Source organism: Cynocephalus volans, chromosome 3 (genome assembly GCF_027409185.1).
Source record: "Cynocephalus volans isolate mCynVol1 chromosome 3, mCynVol1.pri, whole genome shotgun sequence".
In the NCBI taxonomy this organism is placed as follows: domain Eukaryota; kingdom Metazoa; phylum Chordata; class Mammalia; order Dermoptera; family Cynocephalidae; genus Cynocephalus; species Cynocephalus volans.
This window is the reverse complement of record NC_084462.1, coordinates 9,737,586-9,758,464: the sequence shown is the minus strand read 5'-3', so window position 1 is coordinate 9,758,464 and position 20,879 is coordinate 9,737,586. Positions and strand designations below refer to the sequence as shown.

General features: G+C 48.1%; 1 protein-coding gene across 1 annotated transcript; it reads left to right on the top strand.

Moving 5' to 3' along the window:
* The first annotated feature begins 787 nt into the window (after positions 1–787).
* PTPRH (protein tyrosine phosphatase receptor type H) lies at positions 788–19,863 on the top strand. Its single transcript, XM_063089918.1, is given in 20 exon segments — positions 788–838; positions 1,708–1,741; positions 1,955–2,221; positions 2,705–2,971; positions 4,068–4,223; positions 4,226–4,277; positions 4,458–4,556; positions 5,122–5,261; positions 5,859–6,158; positions 6,494–6,760; positions 10,521–10,599; positions 10,715–10,762; positions 15,658–15,748; positions 16,224–16,314; positions 16,625–16,701; positions 16,808–16,942; positions 17,280–17,402; positions 17,635–17,795; positions 19,466–19,601; positions 19,714–19,863. Coding segments are annotated over 20 exon segments (2,724 nt in total).
* Positions 19,864–20,879: the final 1,016 nt, after the last annotated feature.

Sequence of the window (20,879 nt, the reverse complement as noted above, 5' to 3'; positions counted from 1 at the left end):
CAGGTAGAATGTGGCAAGGTGGATATGGAAATGCAAACAGTCTTGTGTGTGACAGATACAGTCCAGGGTCCGACGGGGATATGAAGGCGTCTGACCCACTATGGGTAATTTCTGAGTGGAATTCTAATGGAGGAGTAGGAAAGAGACTTTTGGAGAAAAGTAGGCAGGTGCACCTGGTGGGGGAGACAGTGTATGCAAAGGCCAAGAGGTGGGAGCCTCCTGGGCTCATTTTATGAGAGCTGCAAGGGTTTATGAGAGGCAGGGACAGGGGAAGGGACCAGAGCCTGAATCAAATAGACAGGAGGGACGTGAGATGTAGACCCTAGGCTAGTTGTGGCACATACTCATCCACCTGTGAGAAGAGGGAGTCAGGTGGTCTTTCAGCTCTCGCCTGCTCTGACCATCTGAGATCTGCATCGGGGGTTCATACAGCAGTGGGCAGCAGTGCCTAATATTTTACTTCAACTGAGTACAGAAGGTGCTTAGGGTGCTTTCATGGGACAAAGTGGGGTGAGATGGGGCTGAGGATTCCAAGTGGGGTTGGAGAAGAGACTAGAGGAGTCTCCAGTGTCAGGGCAAGGAGCAGAGGTGTGGAAAGAGGGGAGGAACGGGGCAGGGCTGGGAGCTGACTCCTCAGGCTTGAAACCTCCACTTCCTCCTCCTCCCCTTCCCGCCCTGGCCTCTGGCTTCACCAAGAGGCTGGGAAAGGGAAATCCTTGAGTTTAAAGTTCAGCAGGTGGAGGGACCAGGCCTGGGACTCCTGTGTCCCTCAACAGTCTCTGGAGACATGGCTGTGGCCGGTTGGGGCCTCAGGGCCTGGGGCAGCCTGGTGCTACTGGTAAGTGCTCCCTCGCCCTGGGCAGCAGCCAGGGTTCCAAGGGAGGGACGGTCTAGGGATCGGACTCCTCAGTCTGAGGGGTAAGGGAGCTGGGGCCCCTGAACGCAGGTCCTGAGGAAGTAGGGGCTGGTGGTTCCCTGGAAAAAGAAAGGGGCTTCTAGTTGTGGGTGTGGGGATGGGGAGGAGTCTTATGCCTGGATTTTGAGATAGGGCAGTGTCTGGTGTGACAGCAAACACTGCCTTCAGACAAGATTCAGCTATGCTCGCAAACACCCAGGATCGGGTCCCCAGCACTTGCTCCCTCAGACAGGAGTCTAGACCCCCCAGCCCCCTCTTTTCTCAGACCCAAGAGTCCAGAAACTCCAGCTCTTCCTCCCTCAGACCCAGGAGTCCAGCCCCTCAGCCCCTCCTCTTTCAGACCCAGGAGTCAGGCCCCCGTCTCCTCCTCCCTCAGAGACATGTCTGAGGTGTCTGGGCTCTTGGCTGCGGCCTCAGTATTGTCTTCCCTTCCCAGTTTGTTGATCGCTTCCCAGCCCCCAGTTTTCCAAGGCTGTCGTGTTTGGGAAATGAAACCATTAAGTTTATCTCCGGGCCTTGTGGGATGAGCCAACCCCAGCTCCTGGGTCCCTGGAGCCCCGCTCCTGCCATACTCAGCCCTCCTCTCCCCCATAAAAGACAGACATAGAGGTGACCTTTGTCACAGCCCAGCTCCACACTGGTCCCTCCTCTCCTCAGGCAGGGGTGATTCATGGGGGCGGGGGACAGAGGACTGGGAGAGTCACTGGCTGGCCCTGCCCAGCCCCACAATCTCACCTGGGTCAAGAAAGGAGCGAAGAAGACTGATTCTTTCTTTTCTGGGCTCTTTCCAGGGCCTGTGTAGCTGGACAGGGGGCAGCACAGCCGGTGAGTGCTTCCTGCCTGAATTCACTGCCCACACAAAGAGGTGGGACCTCAACTCCCATGTACCTCTTGGGTGGTCTCCCTGGAGGGTCTAGTGGTCCCTGGCAGGGTCTATGGGAGAGGTTACTTCTGGACTTGGGGTAAGAGCTCAAGGTGCTGGGAGGGACAGTGCTATCTGTTCTCTTGTTTGCAATAGACCCTTCTTCCATTTTTCAGCCCCCAACCCAGTCAGAAACCTGAGTGTGGAGGCTCAAACAACCAGTTCCATCACCTTGCGCTGGGAGGCCCCCGAGGGCTCAGAACTTAAGAACTACACCTACTGGGTCCGTTGCACTGGAGATGGTGGCAAAATTGAGACCAGAAACACCACAAATACCAGTATCACAGTGGATGGACTTGAACCTGGGTCTTCATATGCATTTTCCGTGTGGGTGGAAACAGATGGATCATATAGCTCTGAGGAGATTTTCAATACTGCCACAGGTAAGAGGCAGCCACTGTTTTATTTTCTTTTTTAAAGGCAAGTGATAGGGGGTGGTTGAGAACTGACAGGAGAACATGGCAGGCTCTATAGTCCAATAGAAATATAATAGAAGTCGTACATGAAAATTTCAATTTTCTATCAGCCACATCAAAATAAGTAAAAAGAAACAGGTGAAAGAAATTATCATGAAATATTTTATGTAGCCCAGGAGGTGCAAAACATCATCATTTAAATTGAAGGTCATTAAAATTGCATATAATGTAATCAATATAAAAGAGGATTAATGAGATATTTGCCATCCTTAATTTCATACCAATTCTTCAAAACTTGGTGTGTATTTTATAATTACGGCACATCTCAATTTGGGTAGCCTGAGTCTGGGCCGTCCCGCCTCCACCTACTGGGTCTGACAGTTAAGGAAGGGCTGGAAAAGTTGAGGACCTGAAGCCACAGCTAATTTCTCCTTCTGTCCCAATTTTCAGCTCCCAACCCAGTTAGAAATCTGAGTGTGGAGGGTCAGACCAACAGCTCCATCACCCTGAGCTGGGAGGTCCCCGAAGGCCCAGACCTGCAGAACTACACCTACTGCATCCATTGCACTGGAGAAGGTAACATAAACAAGACCCAAAACACAATAAACACCAGTGTCACAGTGGATGGACTGGAACCTGGATCCTTGTATGAATTTTGGATGTGGGTGGAGAAGAATAGAATCAATAGCTCCTGGAAGACTCAAAATGCTACCACAGGTAGGAGGCAGTCTCCATCTCCTTTCCTTTTTTTTTTTTTTTTTTTAGGGGGTGGTAGGTGGTGATTGAAGACTAACAGGAGAACACGGCAGATGGTTTAGCCCGTAGCCACTTAGCGCCCCATTGAACCAGATACTCGGGAGTTTGCAGGAGAAAACTGGTCCCATCCTGGGGCAGTCTTGGCTCAGAAGATAAAGAAAGAATGTCCAAGGCATCTCCAGCTTCTGAGTTAGGTCAGTTGGGTCTAGGATTTTCTAGAATGTAGACTCTAAGACCAGGGAGGGTCCTCCTGTGCAAACAGGGATGCATAAGGGCCAAGGCATGTTACCTGAGCTCTAGGGAAATTAGACACTGTGAATGGGGACACTCCAACCCTCTTTGTCACATAGTAAGGATGGAAGCTCAGACATCAGCTCCATCACCCTGACATAAAGTATCCTCTCTCTAGAACTCTATTGTTCAATATGGTAGTCACATGTGACTATTTAAATTTAAGCTCATTAAAGTTGCAAATTCGGTTCCACATTTCATGTGCTCAATAGCTCTGTTGAGGGACTCCCAGTCTTCCACCCACATCCACCATTGGGCTATCTCCTACCTTACTCGACAGTCGGAGAGCATTTCTATCATTACACAAAGCTCCCCTGGGCCTGTTTCATAAGGGCCCTAATCCCATTCACAAAGGCTCCACCCTCATTACCTAATAACCTTTCAAAGACCCCACCTCTTAGTACTACTGAATTGGGGATTAAGTTTCAAGATTAGAATTGTGGGAACACAGATATTCAGACCACAGAACTACTCAAATTATGGTTGATGTGTGGGCAGCATCTCTCTCTCTCAAGAACTTAACTGGAAATGCAGAATCTCAGTCTCATCTCAGACCTACTGAGGCAGCACCTTCATTTGAACAAGAACCTCAGTGATACGTGTGTACATTAAAGTTTGAGGTCACTAGTCTAGACCATACACCCTTCATCTACTGGGACCAACAGTTGATGAAGGACTGGGAACTTTGAGAACCAAAAATGCCCACTAACTGCCTCCCTTTGTTCTGCACCCCTTCTCAGTTTGGATCTTCTTCCTAATTTCTTAGCTCCCAACCCAGTAACAAATCTGTCTTTGAAGAGTCAGATCAACAGTTCCATTGCCTTGAGCTGGGCAGCCCCTGATGGCCCAGACCTTTGGGACTACACCTACTAGGTCCAGGGAACTGGAGAAGTTGACAAAAATGAGATCTGAAACACAACACACCAGCATCACAGCTTGGTGGACTTGAACCTGGGACCTTGTACCAATTCTCTGTGTGAAGAGAGTACTTGGCTCCAGGTGGAACATATCCACAGGCGGGATGCCTCAATGTCCACTCCCTGTTTTGATGAGAGTTTAAGAAGTGGCAAAGATGGCACCTCCTCTGGGCTCTGGGTCTTTCATTCATAGTCTCTTCAGTCTCATTGAGTCAGGACTACCCTCCCTGGGTCCACAGGACATATGTGGCCACATCTGGGGACTGGCTCTGCCCTGAAGAAGAGAAGAACCTGTCCAGACATCTCATGCCATTGAGCATGAAGCTGCAGGAGCCCAGGTCACTCTAGGTCCCATTACTAGTAAGCATTTCTTAACAAGCTGGGCTGCACAGGGACAGGGCATATCACTGTGTTTGGGGCTCTTGGGGACTGGGGGATATGGAAATCCTGGGAGCCTATACAACTTCATGGACTCATCAGTGATAACAGAACAATCATTGAGGCCACTGGTGAGACACAGACCAGTTCTAGAACCAGCCCTATTGGAATAGGGGAAGGAAAATTGGAGGGACTTTGGGAGCTTCTTAGGAGATGAACAGTGCGCTCAGTGACCCTGTCCAGTCTTTCTGGAGCTTGAGCTTATAGGTCCTGTTCCTATGAGATGTTGTTTCTCAGCAACTGGTGCTTTCCAAACTATGGAGTCTGTCTTTTCTTTTCTTTCTGTTTTTTTTTTTTTTTTTTTTGTCTTTTTCGTGACCAGCACTCAGCCAGTGAGCGCACCGGCCATTCCTATATAGGATCCGAACCCGTGGTGGGAGCGTCGCTGCGCTCCCAGCACCGCACTCTCCTGAGTGTGCCACGGGCTCGGCCCTGGAGTCTGTCTTTTCCATCTTTGGAAATGAGCTCTTTGGAGTCAGGGAGAGCCCCTGACTGTCCAGCACCCCCTTTCCGGAACGAACAAAGTCACCAGCTGGACAGTAGTCAACAGCTGGTCCCAGTGAATTGGATGAACCAAGAGAACCCCACCTCTCAGCCTACACATGGTGGGTCCCAAGTGAGAGAAAAACCAAAATTACCAGAAATTAGGTTCACTGTTGATAGAACCTGAAACTCTTTAACTTTTGACCACTCATGCTAAGAAGACTAAAGTTGTCAGTTCCCTCTAGAAACCTGGTGTGTCTAGAAGTGAAAAAGTATCTGTCCTGGGCTGCTCGTGGGAGAGGCAATAAAGAAAGGTCAGACTTTGAGGTCCATGAGAAGTGATGGACTGCAAACCCATCAGGCCACGGGGTTATGATTTCCTAAGTTGCAGTGATATAGAGAGTCCAGGGACTCATTGGAGTTGTAGTTTCAGTGAACCTATTTGTGTCCATTTGGGGAGAACTGAAAGGTGACTGGTGGGACCCAGAGCTGTAGCCAGGGGACAGAAAGGGCCCAGGAGATCCTAGTCCTTACTGGCTTGGGTTTCTAGGCTCTTCTCTGTGGTTCACACTCCTTAGTAACTAGAGCCATTGATATAGATAACTGGGGCATCTCAGATTTGCTGGTGGCAGGGGGTGGGGGCAGGGAGGGGAAGTGAGCAGGCTCAGATAAGAGGGTCCTTCAGGATACCCCCTTAGGCTTTGCTCCTGTCTTCTCAGCTCCCAATGAGGTCACGGATCTGCAGAACATAACTCAGACCAACAACTCAGTCACCCTTCAATGGAATGCCCCTGAAGACACCCACTCTCAGCTTTACATATACTGGGTCCAGTGGACCAGTGGGGGATACCTCCAGAGGGAGCAAGACCCCCAAGAAGATTGGGCTAACCAGACTGTCTGGACCAATGAAACCAGGTACGAAGTGAAGGCCCTCGAACCCGGGACTCTGTACAACTTCAGCGTGTGGGCAGAGAGGAATGATGTAGCCAGTTCCACACAGAGCCTCTGTGCATCCACAGGTGAGAGGCCCTACCCTTCCTTTACCTGGCTTAGATCAGACCGTGAGGGCCAGGGGAAGTGAATGGACTACAAATCCCAGCAGGCTATGGTGTCAAGACTTCATAAGTCACAGTGATACACAGAGTCCAAAATCTCATGGGAGTTGTAGTTTGAAGGGACATGTTTATGTCCATGTGGGGAGAACAGAAAATGAAGTAAGATGAGTTATTCTGGTTTGGGGGAGGAAGAGATGAGCTAGTTCCTAGAGAAATGGCATGACTAGTGGTGGGGATGGGTGGGAGTGGAAAGCCTCCTTGAATGACTCCTGTCAACTCCTCTTGTTCCGTTCACCCAGACCCAAACCCAGTCACCATCACCTCCTGCATCAGCACCTCAGGGGGCTATGGGGTCATCCTGAACTGGTCCTGCCCCTCAGGGGGCTACGAGGCATTTGAGATGGAGGTGGGTGAGCAGTGGAGCTCCCAGGACAGAGCTTCATGTTGGACGGGTGTGTCCGTGTTGGGTCTCAGGCCGGCTAAGTCCTACTCAGCCACCGTCGTGACTGTCTGGGATGGAAAGAAGGCCCCTCCTGCCTCTGTGATCTGCCACACTGAGAGTGCAGGTGAGCAGAGCCCCACCGGGCCCGAGAGTTAGATTGCATGGGGCCCTGTCGTGAGGGGTTTTTTTGTTTGTTTATTTGCCATTTTTTCCCCATTTTCTTTAAAACAGCTTTATTGAGATGTAATTCACATAATATGCAATTCAACCACTTAAAGGTACAATTCAGTGACTTTTAGTATATGTACAACCTTGTGTAACCATCAGCCACTAGTAATTTTAGAACATTTTCATTACCCCAGAAAGAAAACTCGCTCCCCTTTACCATCTCACCTCCTAGTTCCCCCATTCCGCATCTCCCAGCCCTAGGAAATCTCTAACCTACTTTTTGTCTCTATAGATTTGCCTATCCTGAACATTTTGTAAAAAATGCATTCACACATTATGCAGTCCTTTGTGACTGGCCCCTTTCACTGAGCATAATGGTTTTAAGGTTCATCCACGTGGTAGCATGGATCAGTACTTTATTCCTTTTTATTGTGAAATAATATTCCATTGCATGTACATACCTCACTTTACTTATCCATTTATCAGTTGATAAATCAGTTGGGCTGTTTCTTTTTGGCTATGATGAGTGATGCTTCTGTGTACATTCGTGTACAGATTTTTGTGTGAACATATGTCTTCATTTCTCTTGGGTGTATGCCCAGGAGTAGAATTGATGGGTCATAAGGTAAGTCTCTTTAGCTGCTGAATTTTTTTCCAACATGGCTGCACCATTTTACATTTATCAATGTGTCTTTTGAAGACATTTGAATCTCATACTTTGGAAAGTTCTGACCATTTACCATAACTGTGGCCATAGTCCTCACTTCACCCCATCAATTGCTTCCTAGGAATTGGGGCATCTTTTTTTTTTTTTTTTTTGGTCTTTTTTGTGACCGGTATTCAGGCAGTGAGTGCACCTGCCATTCCTATATAGGATCCGAACCTGCGGCGGGAGCGTCGCTGCGCTCCCAGCGCTGCACTCTCCCGACTGCGCCACGGGCTTGGCCCTGGGGCATCTTATAAGATTGGGTCTTCGATATGGAGAGAGACTGGAGGCTGATGCAGTGATGCTGCTTCAAACTAGGCTTCATTAGATCCCATTGCCTGGTAGTGTCTCTCTCTTAGCAACAAGGGTCCCCGAGAGGACAAATATTCTAGTCCAATTATCTGGGACTAAATCCATGAAGGAAATGAGTTTCCCCTATAGACTATAAGACCCTACTAGAGCCTGTTGAACAAGCAGGCTCCCCTAATGATCAAGACTATTGAAGAGCTGCAGCTGGGGGCCTCCATGGTTGATGGAAGTGGGCCCTGGGCTTGTTTCTACCCTAAGACCAGTCATCTAAGAACAGATCCTGGGAGAACTGTGCCCATCAGAGACTGGGACCAACCAAGGTCTTAGACACCACCAGACCTCAGTAGGGCCCATTGCTTGGGAGCCAATCCCCCAGCAAACAGAACCTCTGAAAAACGAAGCCTCAATTCTGGGGAGAACTGAAACCGTCAATGCTTGGGAGTGGTTTCTTGACCAGCAAAGTGTTGCCTCAATCATGGCACTATTGACATTTTGGGCTAGATCATTCTCTATCATGGGGGCTGTCTTGCGCACTGTAAAATGCTGAGCAGCATCTCTTGCCTCCGCTCATTAGATGCCAATAGCTTCCCCACCCCCAAGGTGTGACAACCCAAAATGTCTCCAGACACTGCCCAGTGTCCCATTGGGGACAAAACAACAACAACAACAATAACAAAACCCGGGCCGAGCCCGTGGCGCACTTGGTAGAGTGCTGTGCTGGGAGCGCGGCAACGCTCCCGCTGCGGGTTCGGATCTTATATAAGAATGACTGGTGCACTCACTAGCTGAGTGCCGGTCACGAAACAACAACAACAACAACAAAATAAATAAATAAAAAATAAAAATAAATAAAAAAAAAAACAATAACAAAACCCTCTTGTTGGGAACCACTAGTCTAGGCCAAGGAAGGGGAAAGTCACCCTTATTTTAATTCATTTTGTTTATTTAATCAAAATTGATTATAAATATTTTTGGGGTTCATTGAGATATGTTGATCAAATCAATATTACTAGCATATATATTGTTACAAATCATAATTATTCTTTATGCCCCTTGTCTAATTTCTTCCCCTCCCCCTCTCCTTCTCCCTTCCCCCCTCTAATTACCCTACATTTCTTCTTTCCTTCTGAAAGAATAATGGTAACTCTGTTGATTTGCTGTCCAAATGATCTGTCCAATGCTGAGAGGTGTAATCAGGTCCCCCAATATTATCATAGATAATAGATGCTTCTTCTGTCACTCTGGAATCGGCTTTGTGGAGAGAGACATCCCCTTCTTTTCTTTATCTCTGCTGGTGACTTTCCTTGTGTCAATGCACTCCAGTGGCTGGTGGACCATCTGCTGGGTGGTTGCAGCATGTAGCTGCTTTTGCGGCAGCCATGGTTATTGTGGTGGATGGGGTGGGCCACCCACACAGAGGTGATATTTTTGGCATGCTCCTTGGTGCTGGTAGTGTGCCTGGTTGTGGGGTGTGTCTGGTCCCCTTCTCCATGCCCTGGGTTACTGGGCAGGCTCCGAGGTGCTGGTGTATTGTGCTTGGATGTGGGAGTGGGGTCTGGTCCCTGGCTCCAAGCATCCAGTGCCCAGGAGGTGTGCCTGGTGTTGGTGGTATGCCTGGGCTGGAACTAATTTTTTGTCTTTTGCTTACTTCTAAAACAGGGGAACTTCTTGTGGGGACTAGTACTTGAGCTGTGTGGTTGAGCTAAATTGCTGCTTTGCTGCTGTTTCCCTAGGGAAGGCTTTTTGTGCAGCTCAGGGTTTAAATGGTTGACCTTATAGGTACTTCCAGCCCTCCAGAGACCTAGCGCACCTGGGTTGTGTAGAAACTCTGATCTGGGCCTGAGTCTTTTCTTCAAACTGCGTCCCATGCAATTCTGCATTCCTGACCAGTCTCTGAATAGTCCTGCGCTGATTGGGGGGTGGGTCAGCTGTCCTTACTGTGTCCCAGTGTTCTCCCAGTGGACCCATCTCCCCCACCGCCCAAGCTCCAAACACTTTCCATGGGATGGGCCCTGTGCTGGTCCCTTGCAATGACTCACTGGCCTCTGAATGGCTCCCCTTTTTCAGCTGTTCTGGCTCCTCATTCCTGCGTGGGTCCACAGGAACCCTATTAGTGGTCCTGCTGTCCCGGGGGCTGCCAAGGCCCTCTTCTCCCCTGCCGCCTCCAAATAATTCCATCTGAAGGGCACAGCTGCAGATTCTGCCGGCTCCTGCTCCATGCACTCAGCAGCTCCAGCCTTGAAGTGGCCACAGCCCAAAAAGCTCAGAACAGTTTTTTCTTTCTCTCATCGTGGTTTCTCCCACCTTCATGAATTCCATAGGTCTCTCCTCCTCTTCCCCTGAGCTCCAGCAGCCCCGGCTTGGCTGATATTACATTTTTATAGTTGTAAATTGGTTGATTTCTGGGAGAGAGTGATGCTGGGAACTGTCTATTCTGCCATCTTTGGAAAGTCACTCTTTAGCAACCATTTCATCTGAGAAAATGATGTATTTTGACTAGGCTTCTGGGGAAATGACAGAGGAAAAAGAAAGACTGGGTGAGAGATGACACTTTTTCCAGAATGTTTTTCCTTTCCCTTCTCTGCTTTAGCATCTACTCTGTGGGCTCTCTAATCTCAGTGCTGGGTGAGAATGGAGATAGGAAATCAGTTGACAAGATCTGGGATCTAACATAGAGCATCCCAATGCCTCCTCCCACCAGGGGTCATTGCTGGAGCCATTGTGGGCACCCTCCTGTTTCTCATCCTGGTGTGCCTGCTGATTTTCTTCCTGAAGAGGAGGTGAGACTCAGCGTGGCACTCACCACCTGGAGGATGGGGGCTGGGGTAAGGAAGGTGGAAAATTCCTAGTTCCATCCTCACTCCTGAGACTTTCATCCCAATGTCTTTTTCCCAGGAATAAGAAGAACCAGGAGAAAGTAGGACCCAGGGACCTGGTCTTCAGGTGAGCAGAAAGTTTTGAGGGAGCATTCAAAGAAGAATCACTTTCAGGTCAGGTAAAGGAGTGTTTGCTGGTCACTGGATAGGTCAGAGAACTGGATCAATGAATTCACCCACAATAGTCTTTTTCCAAATGATTCACCCAACTTTACTTTTTTATTTTTTAATTATATTTTGAGGCTGGCTGGTATTGGGATCCAAACCCTTGACCTTGGTGTTATAACACCATGCTCTAACCAACTGAGCTAACCAGCCAGCCCCACCCACAATAGTCTCTCAAGGGACTAATGTCCTCTGCAACAGGGACCACAACCTTTTCATTGTGACTCACTCCCTAAGCAGACTGGGCCAGTGATTAATTAATTAATTAATTATATTATATATACATGTGGAGTACAACGTTGATTTTCAATAATTGTGTAGAATATGTGGTGGTTAGATCAGTGTAGGTAGCTTATTCATCATTACAATATGCAATCATTCTTTGTGTCCATTGACCAATTTCTCATTAGCCCCCCTCCCTTTCCCCTTACTTCCCCTTTCCACCCCTAGTTTTCTAAAAGTTCGACATATTACTGTGATTGTTGTTTCTTTCTTTCCATCTGTCTCTCTGTATTGTTCATTCGTCTATTTATGGATTCAGCTCCTAGTTATGAGTGAGAACATGTGGTATTTCTCTTTCTGTACCTGGGTTGTTTCACTTAGAATAATTTTCTCCAGGCTCATCCACATTGCTGCAAATGGTAGAATTTCATTCTTTTTCTGGCTGAGTAATATTCCATTGTGTATATATACCATAATTTCCTTATCCAGTCATCCATTGATGGACATTTAGATTGGTTCCATATCCTGGCTATTGTAAATAGAGCTGCAATAAACATGGGAGTGCAGGTATCCCTTCGACCTGATGTTTTCCAATCCTCTGGATATATCCCCAGTAGTGGGATTGCTGCATCATATGGAAGTTCTATCTGTAGCTGTTTAAAGAACCTCCATACTGTTCTCCATAATGGCTGCACTAATTTACAGTCCCACCAGCAGTGCAGGAGGGTTCCTCTTTCTCCACATCCTCACCAGCATTTGTTATTTTGGGCCAGTGATTTTGGAATTAGTTTCCATTTCAACTCCAGGACATTCATTTATTCACTCAACAAATGTTAACTGAGCGCTGAATATGTATCAGGCACTCTTCTAGGTGTTGAGGAAATAGTAAAATAAGGATTCCTGCCCTCTTGGAACTTACATTCTAGACCAAGAAGACATTAATTAAGAAGATAATAAAGATTATGTTGTCTATTTGGACACAAATAAAGCAAGAGGAGAGGATAGGAAAGATAGAAGGATATTTTATTTATTTGGGCAGCTAGCCAGTACAGGGATCTGAACCCTTGACCTTGGTGTTATCAGCACCATGCTCTCCCAAGTGGGCTAACCAGCCAGCCCCCAGAACATTTTAGAGAGGGTGTTAAATTTAGAGGAAATTTAGGATAGGGTCTCCAGAAAAAGTCTTGCTAAGAATATGACTAAGAGGAAGTAATTTAAGTACAGATCTGAAGAGGGCCGGCCCGTGGCTCACTGGCTGAGCGTGGTGCTGAAAACACCAAGTCAAGGATTAAGATCCCCTTACCGGTCATCTTTAAAAAAAAAAAAAAAAATAAGTACTGATCTGAAGAAAGTGAGGGAAGAAGCCATGTGTGTATCTGGGTAAAGGCATTCCAGGCAGAGGGGCCAGCAAGAGCAGAGGTCCTCAGGTAGCAGCATGCCTGGGTGTTTACAGAACTATGTGCATCTTTGAGACTGAGCAGAGTGAATAAAGGGGAGGAAGGTCGAAAATGATGTCAGAGAAGTATCAGGTGAGACATCAGGCAGAGCCTTGTAGATGAAAGTAAGGACTGTGGTTTTATTCTGAAATGGGAATTTTTGGAGAGTTTTGAATAGACCGGTAACCTCTAACATGTTTAAGAAGAAAAGTCAGAAGTAGGGGACCCTGGAAGAGATTTATAATGATCCAGACAAGAGGTGATTATGTCTTGGACCAGGAGATAGTTACAGGTGGTCAGATTCTAGAACCACTTTGAGAGTTTAAACAACAGATCTGGATGAAGAATGGATATGCAGTATGAGACTCAGAGAGGGCTCAAGGTGACTCCGAGGACTTTAGCCTGAATGCCAGAGAGACTAGAGTCACCGTTCCTTGAGATGGAATGACTATGCGGGGAGCAGGTTTGGCAGAAAGTATCAGAAGCTCAGCTGTGGAAACATGATGTTTGAGATGCTCATTACACATTTAAGTGGAGACATTGAATGAGCGTTTGGACACATTCAATTGTTCAGGAGAAACTAAGCAAATGTTCTCATCACTCTTACTCCTCATTAGGTCAATAATCTTTACAAAAAACCCCTCTATGTTAGAAAGATCCCTTCTTTCTTTTTTCTTTTTAAAAAGATGACCGGTAAGGGGATCTTAACCCTTGACTTGGTGTTGTAAGCACCACGCTCACCCAGTGAGCTAACCGGCCATCCCTATATGGGATCCGAACCCGTGGCCTTGATATTATCAGCACCACACTCTCCCGAGTGAGCCATAGGCTGGCCCAGAAAGATCCCTTTGGATTGATACAGGGGAGAGATGGGATAGGGAGAGAAGGGAATTGGAGACCAGGTGTGATGGCTTGGGTACAAAAGGATGAGCTATAAACTGAGGCAGTGGCCATCTGATGCAGATGTATGAGCTAGAGTAGATATGGGTGTTGGAGGAAGGTGATGTCCCGTTTCTTCTTCACCACAGGACCTGTCCTAGCTAGCATGCCACTCCAGTAAACTTGAGCATCTTACTTGTGCCACATGCCTTATACAGCACCTGCAACTTATTACCACATTGATTCGATTCCACATTACTGCATTGATTCTGACCTTGTATGTACATTAAGCATTTTGTGACCAGCAACCAGCTGCCAAAAAAAAAAAAGAAAAAAAAAGAAAGAAAGAAAGTGAAGCTACAGAAGTGGACAAAACCCTATAAGATGTGTATGTGCAGTGAGAAAAGAGGCTTGGGGACAAACTCTGGAGAACACTTGACTTTTTAGGATGAACAGAGGAAGAGGAGCCCACCTAGGAAATGGACAAGCAAAAACCAGAGAGGTGGGGAGCAAACCAGGACAGGTGTTCAGGAAGAGGCAGATCCAGGAAAACAAGAAAGGCACAGTCGGGGGTGCTGAATGCTGCTGAGTGGTCAAGCAGGGTATGGACTGAGAGGTGACCTTTGGAATTAGAAATAGGGAGGCCCACGATGACTTTGGAAAGAGATGCTGCCCATAGTATTGGTGACGGTGATGTGGTGAAAGGAAGGGGAGAAACCTGCTCTGCATGAGAAGTTTGAGTAGGAAGGGGTGTTTTAATGAGTTTTATTATTATTTAGATGTGGTGAGGCCAACAGATCAGAGATGACTGCCATTGAAAAGAGAATTTATTATACTCACAGATCCCAAGAGAGGAAGTACCTGTCCCGCCATGAGGGGTCACCTGGGGAAGGAAGCACAGGCGTAAGGCAGGAGATAGAGGGAGAGGGAGGAACTGTGGGCAGGAGACTTTATTGTGTTTTCCATGGGAGGAAATGGGCAAGGCAGGGTAAATGGGCTTAGGATTGGCTACTTTGAATAATTTCATGAGCTCTGGGGCATAGGAGCTGTCCCTGGTTGTCTGGTGATGAGGGCAGGTGGATAGTGGCTGGGAGTGTCAAAGCCCAATAAGGGGGATAGTTGGGGATGTTTATTTAATCATCTGCTTGAAAAGAGGAAATGACGGGGCTTGAGCCACGACCTCAACACTGGGTCAAGACAGCATTTATAAAACTATAGCATAAGGGGAGGAGGGAGAAAGAGCTCGACCTACCTGAAGTCAAGGAATTTTTTTTTTTAACATAGAGGAGGAGAGATTAGCATGCTTACAAGCTAAAAAGAAAGAGAAGAGGGTATAGATACAGAAGAGGGAAGAAATGATGGCTGGAGGGCCCTGAGAAAGTGGGAAGGATTTAGATTCAGAGCCCAGGAGAAAGGGAGTAGCCCTAAATGTGAGAAGAAATACCTTTTCCTTTAAAAAAAATTCTTTTTTTAAATTTTAAAAAATTGTGGTAAAATACATATAACATAATTTACCATTATAACCATTTTTAAGTATACAGTCCAGTGGCGTTAAGCACAGTTGCATCGTTGTGCAACCATCACCACCACCTATCTCCAGAACTCTTTTCATCTTGCAAAACTGAAATTCTGTACTCATTAAACAAGAATTCCCCATTCCCTCCTTCCTCCAATCCCTGGCAAACACCATTCTACTTTCTGTCCCTATGAATTTGTTTTTTTGTCTTATTCGTGACCGGCACTCAGCCAGTGAGTGCACCGGCCATTCCTATATAGGACCCGAACCCGCGGCGGGCGCGTCGCCGCACTCCCAGTGCCGCACACTCCCGAGTGCGCCACGGGCTCGGCCCTCTGTCCCTATGAATTTGACTACTTATATGAGTGGAATCATATGGTAGTTGTCTTTGTGGCTTTTTCACTTAGCATAATGTCCTCAAGTTTCATCCATGTTCTAGCATGTTTCAAAATCTTATTCCTTTTCAAGGCTGAATTATATTCCACTGTATGGATATACCACATTTTGTTTATCTGTTCATAAATTGATGGACACCAGGTTGCTTCCACCTTTGGGCTATTATGAATAATGTTGCAATGAACATGGGTGTACAAATATCTCTTCAAGTTTTTTCTTTCATTTCTTTTGGCTGTATACCCGGAAGTTGCATGCTGAATCAAAAACATATTTTCTTTTATCCCAAGAGGACAGGATTAAAGGACGTTAAATTATTTTCTTCCCTCCTTTCCTCTCCCGGACCCACAGCTTCCCAGGGGATATCCTGGCCAAAGACTTTGCTGAGCATGTCAGGAAAAATGAGAAGGACAGCAATTGTGGTTTTGCAGAGGAGTACCAGGTGGGGTGAGAATGGAGGGGGCTGAGCTCAGCCTCTTGTGCCCTAAAACACATCCTAGACCTTCCTACACCCTTTGGGATTAAGCAAAAGCAGTCACGCATAGTTTCTTCAGATATATAGAAATTCTCAGGCATGGTTATCTTTTCAACTCATTGATATCTTATAATGATGACGAGTAGCTGGGTCAATCCTAAAGTAACTCCCTCAACTGCCACCGAGAAGGTCTATTTTCCCCTGACACCTGCTCTCCTGTCTGCCTGAAGAAGTCTCTGTCCCTCCCCACTGCCAATCCTCTCAAATGCTCCCCAGGGCAGGTGGCACAAGTATATTCTATTTTTGTGGGTGTTATGGAATCCCAGGGTGCAAAGGATAAATGGGGTGACACTGAAGAAAGCAGGGGGAGCTCCAGGGGTATTCTTGGGGGGAGCTAGAGAAAACCCAACACCACGAAAACCCCCTCTGCCTCCATCTCCAGAAATTGGCCCTGGAAGGCCATGGCCAGTCTCAGATGGTGGCTTCAGCTCCAGAGAACAGTGCCAAGAACCGCTACAGAAATGTGCTCCCCTGTGAGTCTTAGGCTTCTGCTGCCTTTGTCCCCCACCCCAATCTAGTCAACACCCCATCCCTGGTCCCCTTCTCTTATCTCCAATGAGAGACAAAGCTCCTCCTCTCAGTGGGTCCTCTTGAGAGTCCTCCTGGACACTTTCCCAGCTGAGGTCCTTCTGCCCCTCTCAGTCTCTACATAGCTGCCAGTGTCTGTCTGAATCTTGGCATGATTTCTGTCTCTGGGTCTCGGTGTTGTCTCTGTGTCTCTCAGGGTTTCTCTGGGTCTCTCACCACTCTCTCCGTGTGGCTAATGCTGGCCTCTTCTCCTAGATGACTGGTCACGGGTGCCCCTGAAGCCCCTCCCTGGGGAACCAGGCTCTGACTACATCAACGCCAGCTTCATGCCTGTAAGGTTGTGGTTGGGACCAGAAGGATGCACAACAAGCTTGGAGGGATAAGGGCCAGAGGGGATCATTTGCTGACCCCCCTGACTTGCCTGCCATCCTCAACCAGGGTCTTTGGAACTCCCAGGAGTTTATTGCAGCCCAGGGTCCTCTGCCACAGACCATGGGTGATTTCTGGCGCTTGGTGTGGGAACAGCAGAGCCATACCCTGGTCATGCTGACCAACTGTGTGGAGTCTGGCCGGGTGAGAAGAGACCTCAGTCCTGGGTGCTGACCCCTGAGCTCCAACCCACAACCCTGCCCCAGACACTGATCCAATGTAGACCCCAATCCAGACCTCACCAATTCCTCCAATATGTCCCCAACCATCTTCAAAATTGAACCCTCCGCCACCACTCCCAGACTGTCCACATAGGAAGCTGGTCCCACTGACCTTGTGAAGTGGGGTCCTCCTGACTTGTGTGATTCTACACCTGGATGCCCGTAGTCTTGCCTCATTTCCAAGCAGCCCTGAATAGAAAAGCCACAGTGCAGAGGGGCCTCCCGTTCTCTGATGCTCCTCCACCTCTGTCTTCTCCCAGGTGAAGTGTGAGCACTATTGGCCTTTGGACGCTCAGCCCTGCACCCATCGTCACCTACAGGTGACCCTGATGGATGAGAAGGTGATGGAGAACTGGACAGTCCGCGATCTGCAGCTCCTCCATGTAAGTCCCTCCAACCCCATCCTGGCCCTCAACTCCTCCTTCATGAAATTCCAAGCAGCCCTTCCCACACTCACTCCCAGAAGTTTCCATGAAGTGTAACCTTCCACTCACTCCCCAAGGGACCACAATGTGCCCCAGGGAATACTCTGTCTGTTGTAGAAACCATCTGTTCAGGCTCTCCCCATGACTTCGGAGCCTACGAGCTCTCTCTCGCAACCCCCACTCCTTCCAGATGGAGGAGCAGAAGACTCTATTCGTGCGCCAATTCCACTACCTGGCCTGGCCAGACCACGGTGTCCCCCACTCCCCAGACCCCTTGCTCGCTTTCTGGAAGATGCTTCGGCAGTGGCTGGACCAGACCATGGAGGGAGGCCCACCCATTGTGCATTGTAGGTGAGGACCAGCCAGGAACCCTCTCCTTTGGGGAGAACCACCCCCTTGGGACTCAGAAAATGTGGTAAAAGGGCTGGCCAGTTATCTCACTTGGTTAGAGCATGGTGTTGGCAACACTAAGGTTAACAGTTTGAATTCCCATACAGGCCAGCTGCCCTCCCTCCAAAAAAAAAGGAAAGGAAGGAAGAAAGAAAATGGTGCTTGATGGGTCCCCAGGCACCTATAGAGGAGATAGAAGAAGGAAGTGGCAGAGGTGGATGTTGAAGATAAAGGGGTGCTGTGAAGCAGATTAAGGGAAGAAAGATAAAGATGAAAAGATGGGAAAGAAAGATGAAAAAGTAAAGGAAGAGAAGATATAGATGAGGAAAAAGAGAAGGGAAAAGGGGTAATGGAGCAGAAGAAAGCAGCCAAAGATTCTGAGGAACATGTGAAACACCTTCTTGAGCTCACGTGCTAGGCTTCACCCCACGAACTGCTTTCCTGACATTTACGCTGAAGCCGCCATGGATTAGATTTTACCTGAATATAAATACTAGGAGGATGAGGAGAGGAACTTGCTCTGGGGTGACAGCTTTTGAAATTCGGGCTCTGGTTTCAATGATAGTTGACATGTATGTGACATTTACAGCCACTGTTTTGCTGACCCTCAGCACAGCTTCATGATAAAGGGCTTTCCTGCATATTTTAGAGCTGAGCTGAACTAAGGAAACTCAGTCAGAGGCATAAGTCACTGAGTTCGAGGCCAGTAGTAACTGGCTGAACTGGGATTCGTTTCCGCCTGATGCCCATGGTGGGACTTTTAACCATTCTGCTGTACTGTGTACTAAGACTAGCCCTGTACCCAAATAGTACCCTCTGGAGGTGTCCCCATTGTCATTTTATCCCCCCCCCCCAAGCGCAGAAGGGAGTCTTGCATAGTGGTTAATTTAAATCATTAGCTGGAGCCATAAAAAGGAATGAAGCACTGACACATGCTATAACACAGATGAACTTTGAAAACATGCTCAGTGAAGGAAGCCAGATGAAAAAAAACACGTTATTTGATTCCATTAATAAGAAATGTCCAGAATAGGCAAATCCACAGAGACAGAAGACAGATTAGTGGTTTCCACCAGCAGGAGAGAAAGGGGGTCATGGGGAGTGATTGCTTAGTGGGTAAGGGGTCTTCTTTTGGGATGGTGAAAGTGTTTTAGTACTAGATAGAGGTGATGGCTTCACAACTTCATGAATGTACTAAATGCTGCTGGATTGTGCATGTTAAAATGATTAATTTTATGTTTAAAGAAAACCAAAAGTGATTAGCTCAGGAGTTCATCTTCCTGTGTTTGAACCCCAACTCTGTCATTTATTACCCAAGTAACCTGAGACACATAACTTCACATTGCTCAGCCTCAATTTACCCATCTGTAAAATGGTCATGCTAATAGATCCTACTTCTTAGGCTTAGGAGGAGTGAAAGAGGCAGGTAAGGCACTTAGAAGAGGGCCTAAGAGATGGAAAGAACTCTAGGCATAGTTACTGTTATTACTTTTTTATTAAGTAATCCCCACTTTAACTGTATCTTGTTGAATACTGTGATCCCCGAGTGCTCCAAAAACAGTTCCTTCCTATCAGCCAAGACTCCAGACTGCTCCCTCCCATGGTCTGACCCTTTCCTTGTCCCTGCCTAGTGCTGGCGTGGGCCGCACCGGCACACTAATTGCCCTGGATGTCCTGCTCCGGCAGCTGGAGTGTGAGGGTCTCGTAGGGCCCTTCAACTTCCTGAAGAAGATGAGAGAAAGCCGGCCATTGATGGTGCAGACTGAGGTGACGAAGCTCCTAAGGGACACAGGGCAGGAATTGGGGGTGGGACAGGGGACCCTGGGAAAGCAGCCAGTTGCCAAGAGGGCACCCCTCACTCCGCATGCCTCCTCCCCAGGCGCAGTACGTGTTCCTACACAAGTGCATCCTGCGGTTCCTCCAACAGTCAGCCCCAGCCCCAGCTCAGAAGGAGGCTACCTATGAGAATGCGGCAGACCATATCTATGAGAATGTCGCTGCCATCCAGGCCCACAACTTGGAGGTCTAAGCTGCAGGAGGATTGAGCCCACAGCACAGCTATGTTCAAGCTCTGGATCTCCACTTGAGCCCAGATTCCTGGACCCCTGGGAGAGCAGAGGGCTGAGGTCCCAGACTCCTGGGCCCTGTGGGAGGAGGGGGGATGGGAGCCTAACCTCCTGTTTCCCTAGGGGAGAGGGATATGATGGGCTTCAATTCACGAGTACTGTGGGTGCTGGAGGCCCCTGGGTCCTTGAAGGAGGAGAGGGGTGGTAGCTTGGATTTCCTAGTTCTTTGAGGGAGGAGGAAGCTGGGGGCAGGTTCTCAAAGAAACAGGCTGCAACCTGGATTCCAAGGAAGGAAGGAATTAGGGTCTGGAATTCTGGCTACCTGAGGAGCGTGGGCAGGCAGGATCCTGCTCTGCTTTTACTTCAGAAGCCAAATCAGTCTTCTATAATCTGGTGTTGAAAGGAATCCCTCTGCTGAGGTCTCCCTGTACCCCACTGTGTGCATATATGTTTCTTCTGTCCCATAATTTATTAAATCACTGTTCTTCCCAGAGACGGTTGCGCCAGTGGATTTCTGGGTCTGGAAATAATACCGGGGGTGGGAGTGAGGGTGGGTTCCTGATATCTAAGTCCTAGGGAAGGAATTAGAGATACCCATAGTTTTGCACCTGAAAAAGGTAGGTTTGGATGGTTGAGTCTCTCAGAGAAGGCTGGGTGTTCAGACGTCTGTGTCCAGGATCTGGGCGGTATGGATGAGGTTCGCTGGAGCTGGCGGTGGTTGTGGTGGTGGTTTTGGGTTTTTCCCTCCTGGGCTTGGTGTTAGCGGACCTTAGAGGGTGATATATGGGGCCGATATCCTGGCGACTTTGATGCTGAGTCTCTCGGGGTCCAGATATCCGAATACGTGAGTCGGGGCGGGGGCGGGGCGTCTCTTGGGTCCTAGGACCCGGTGTCCTTGCGCCAAGTTCTTTGAGCTGTTAGGGTTGTGTGTGTTTTGTGTGTGTATTGGGAGTGGGGGGCAGCGATGTGGATGTCCTAT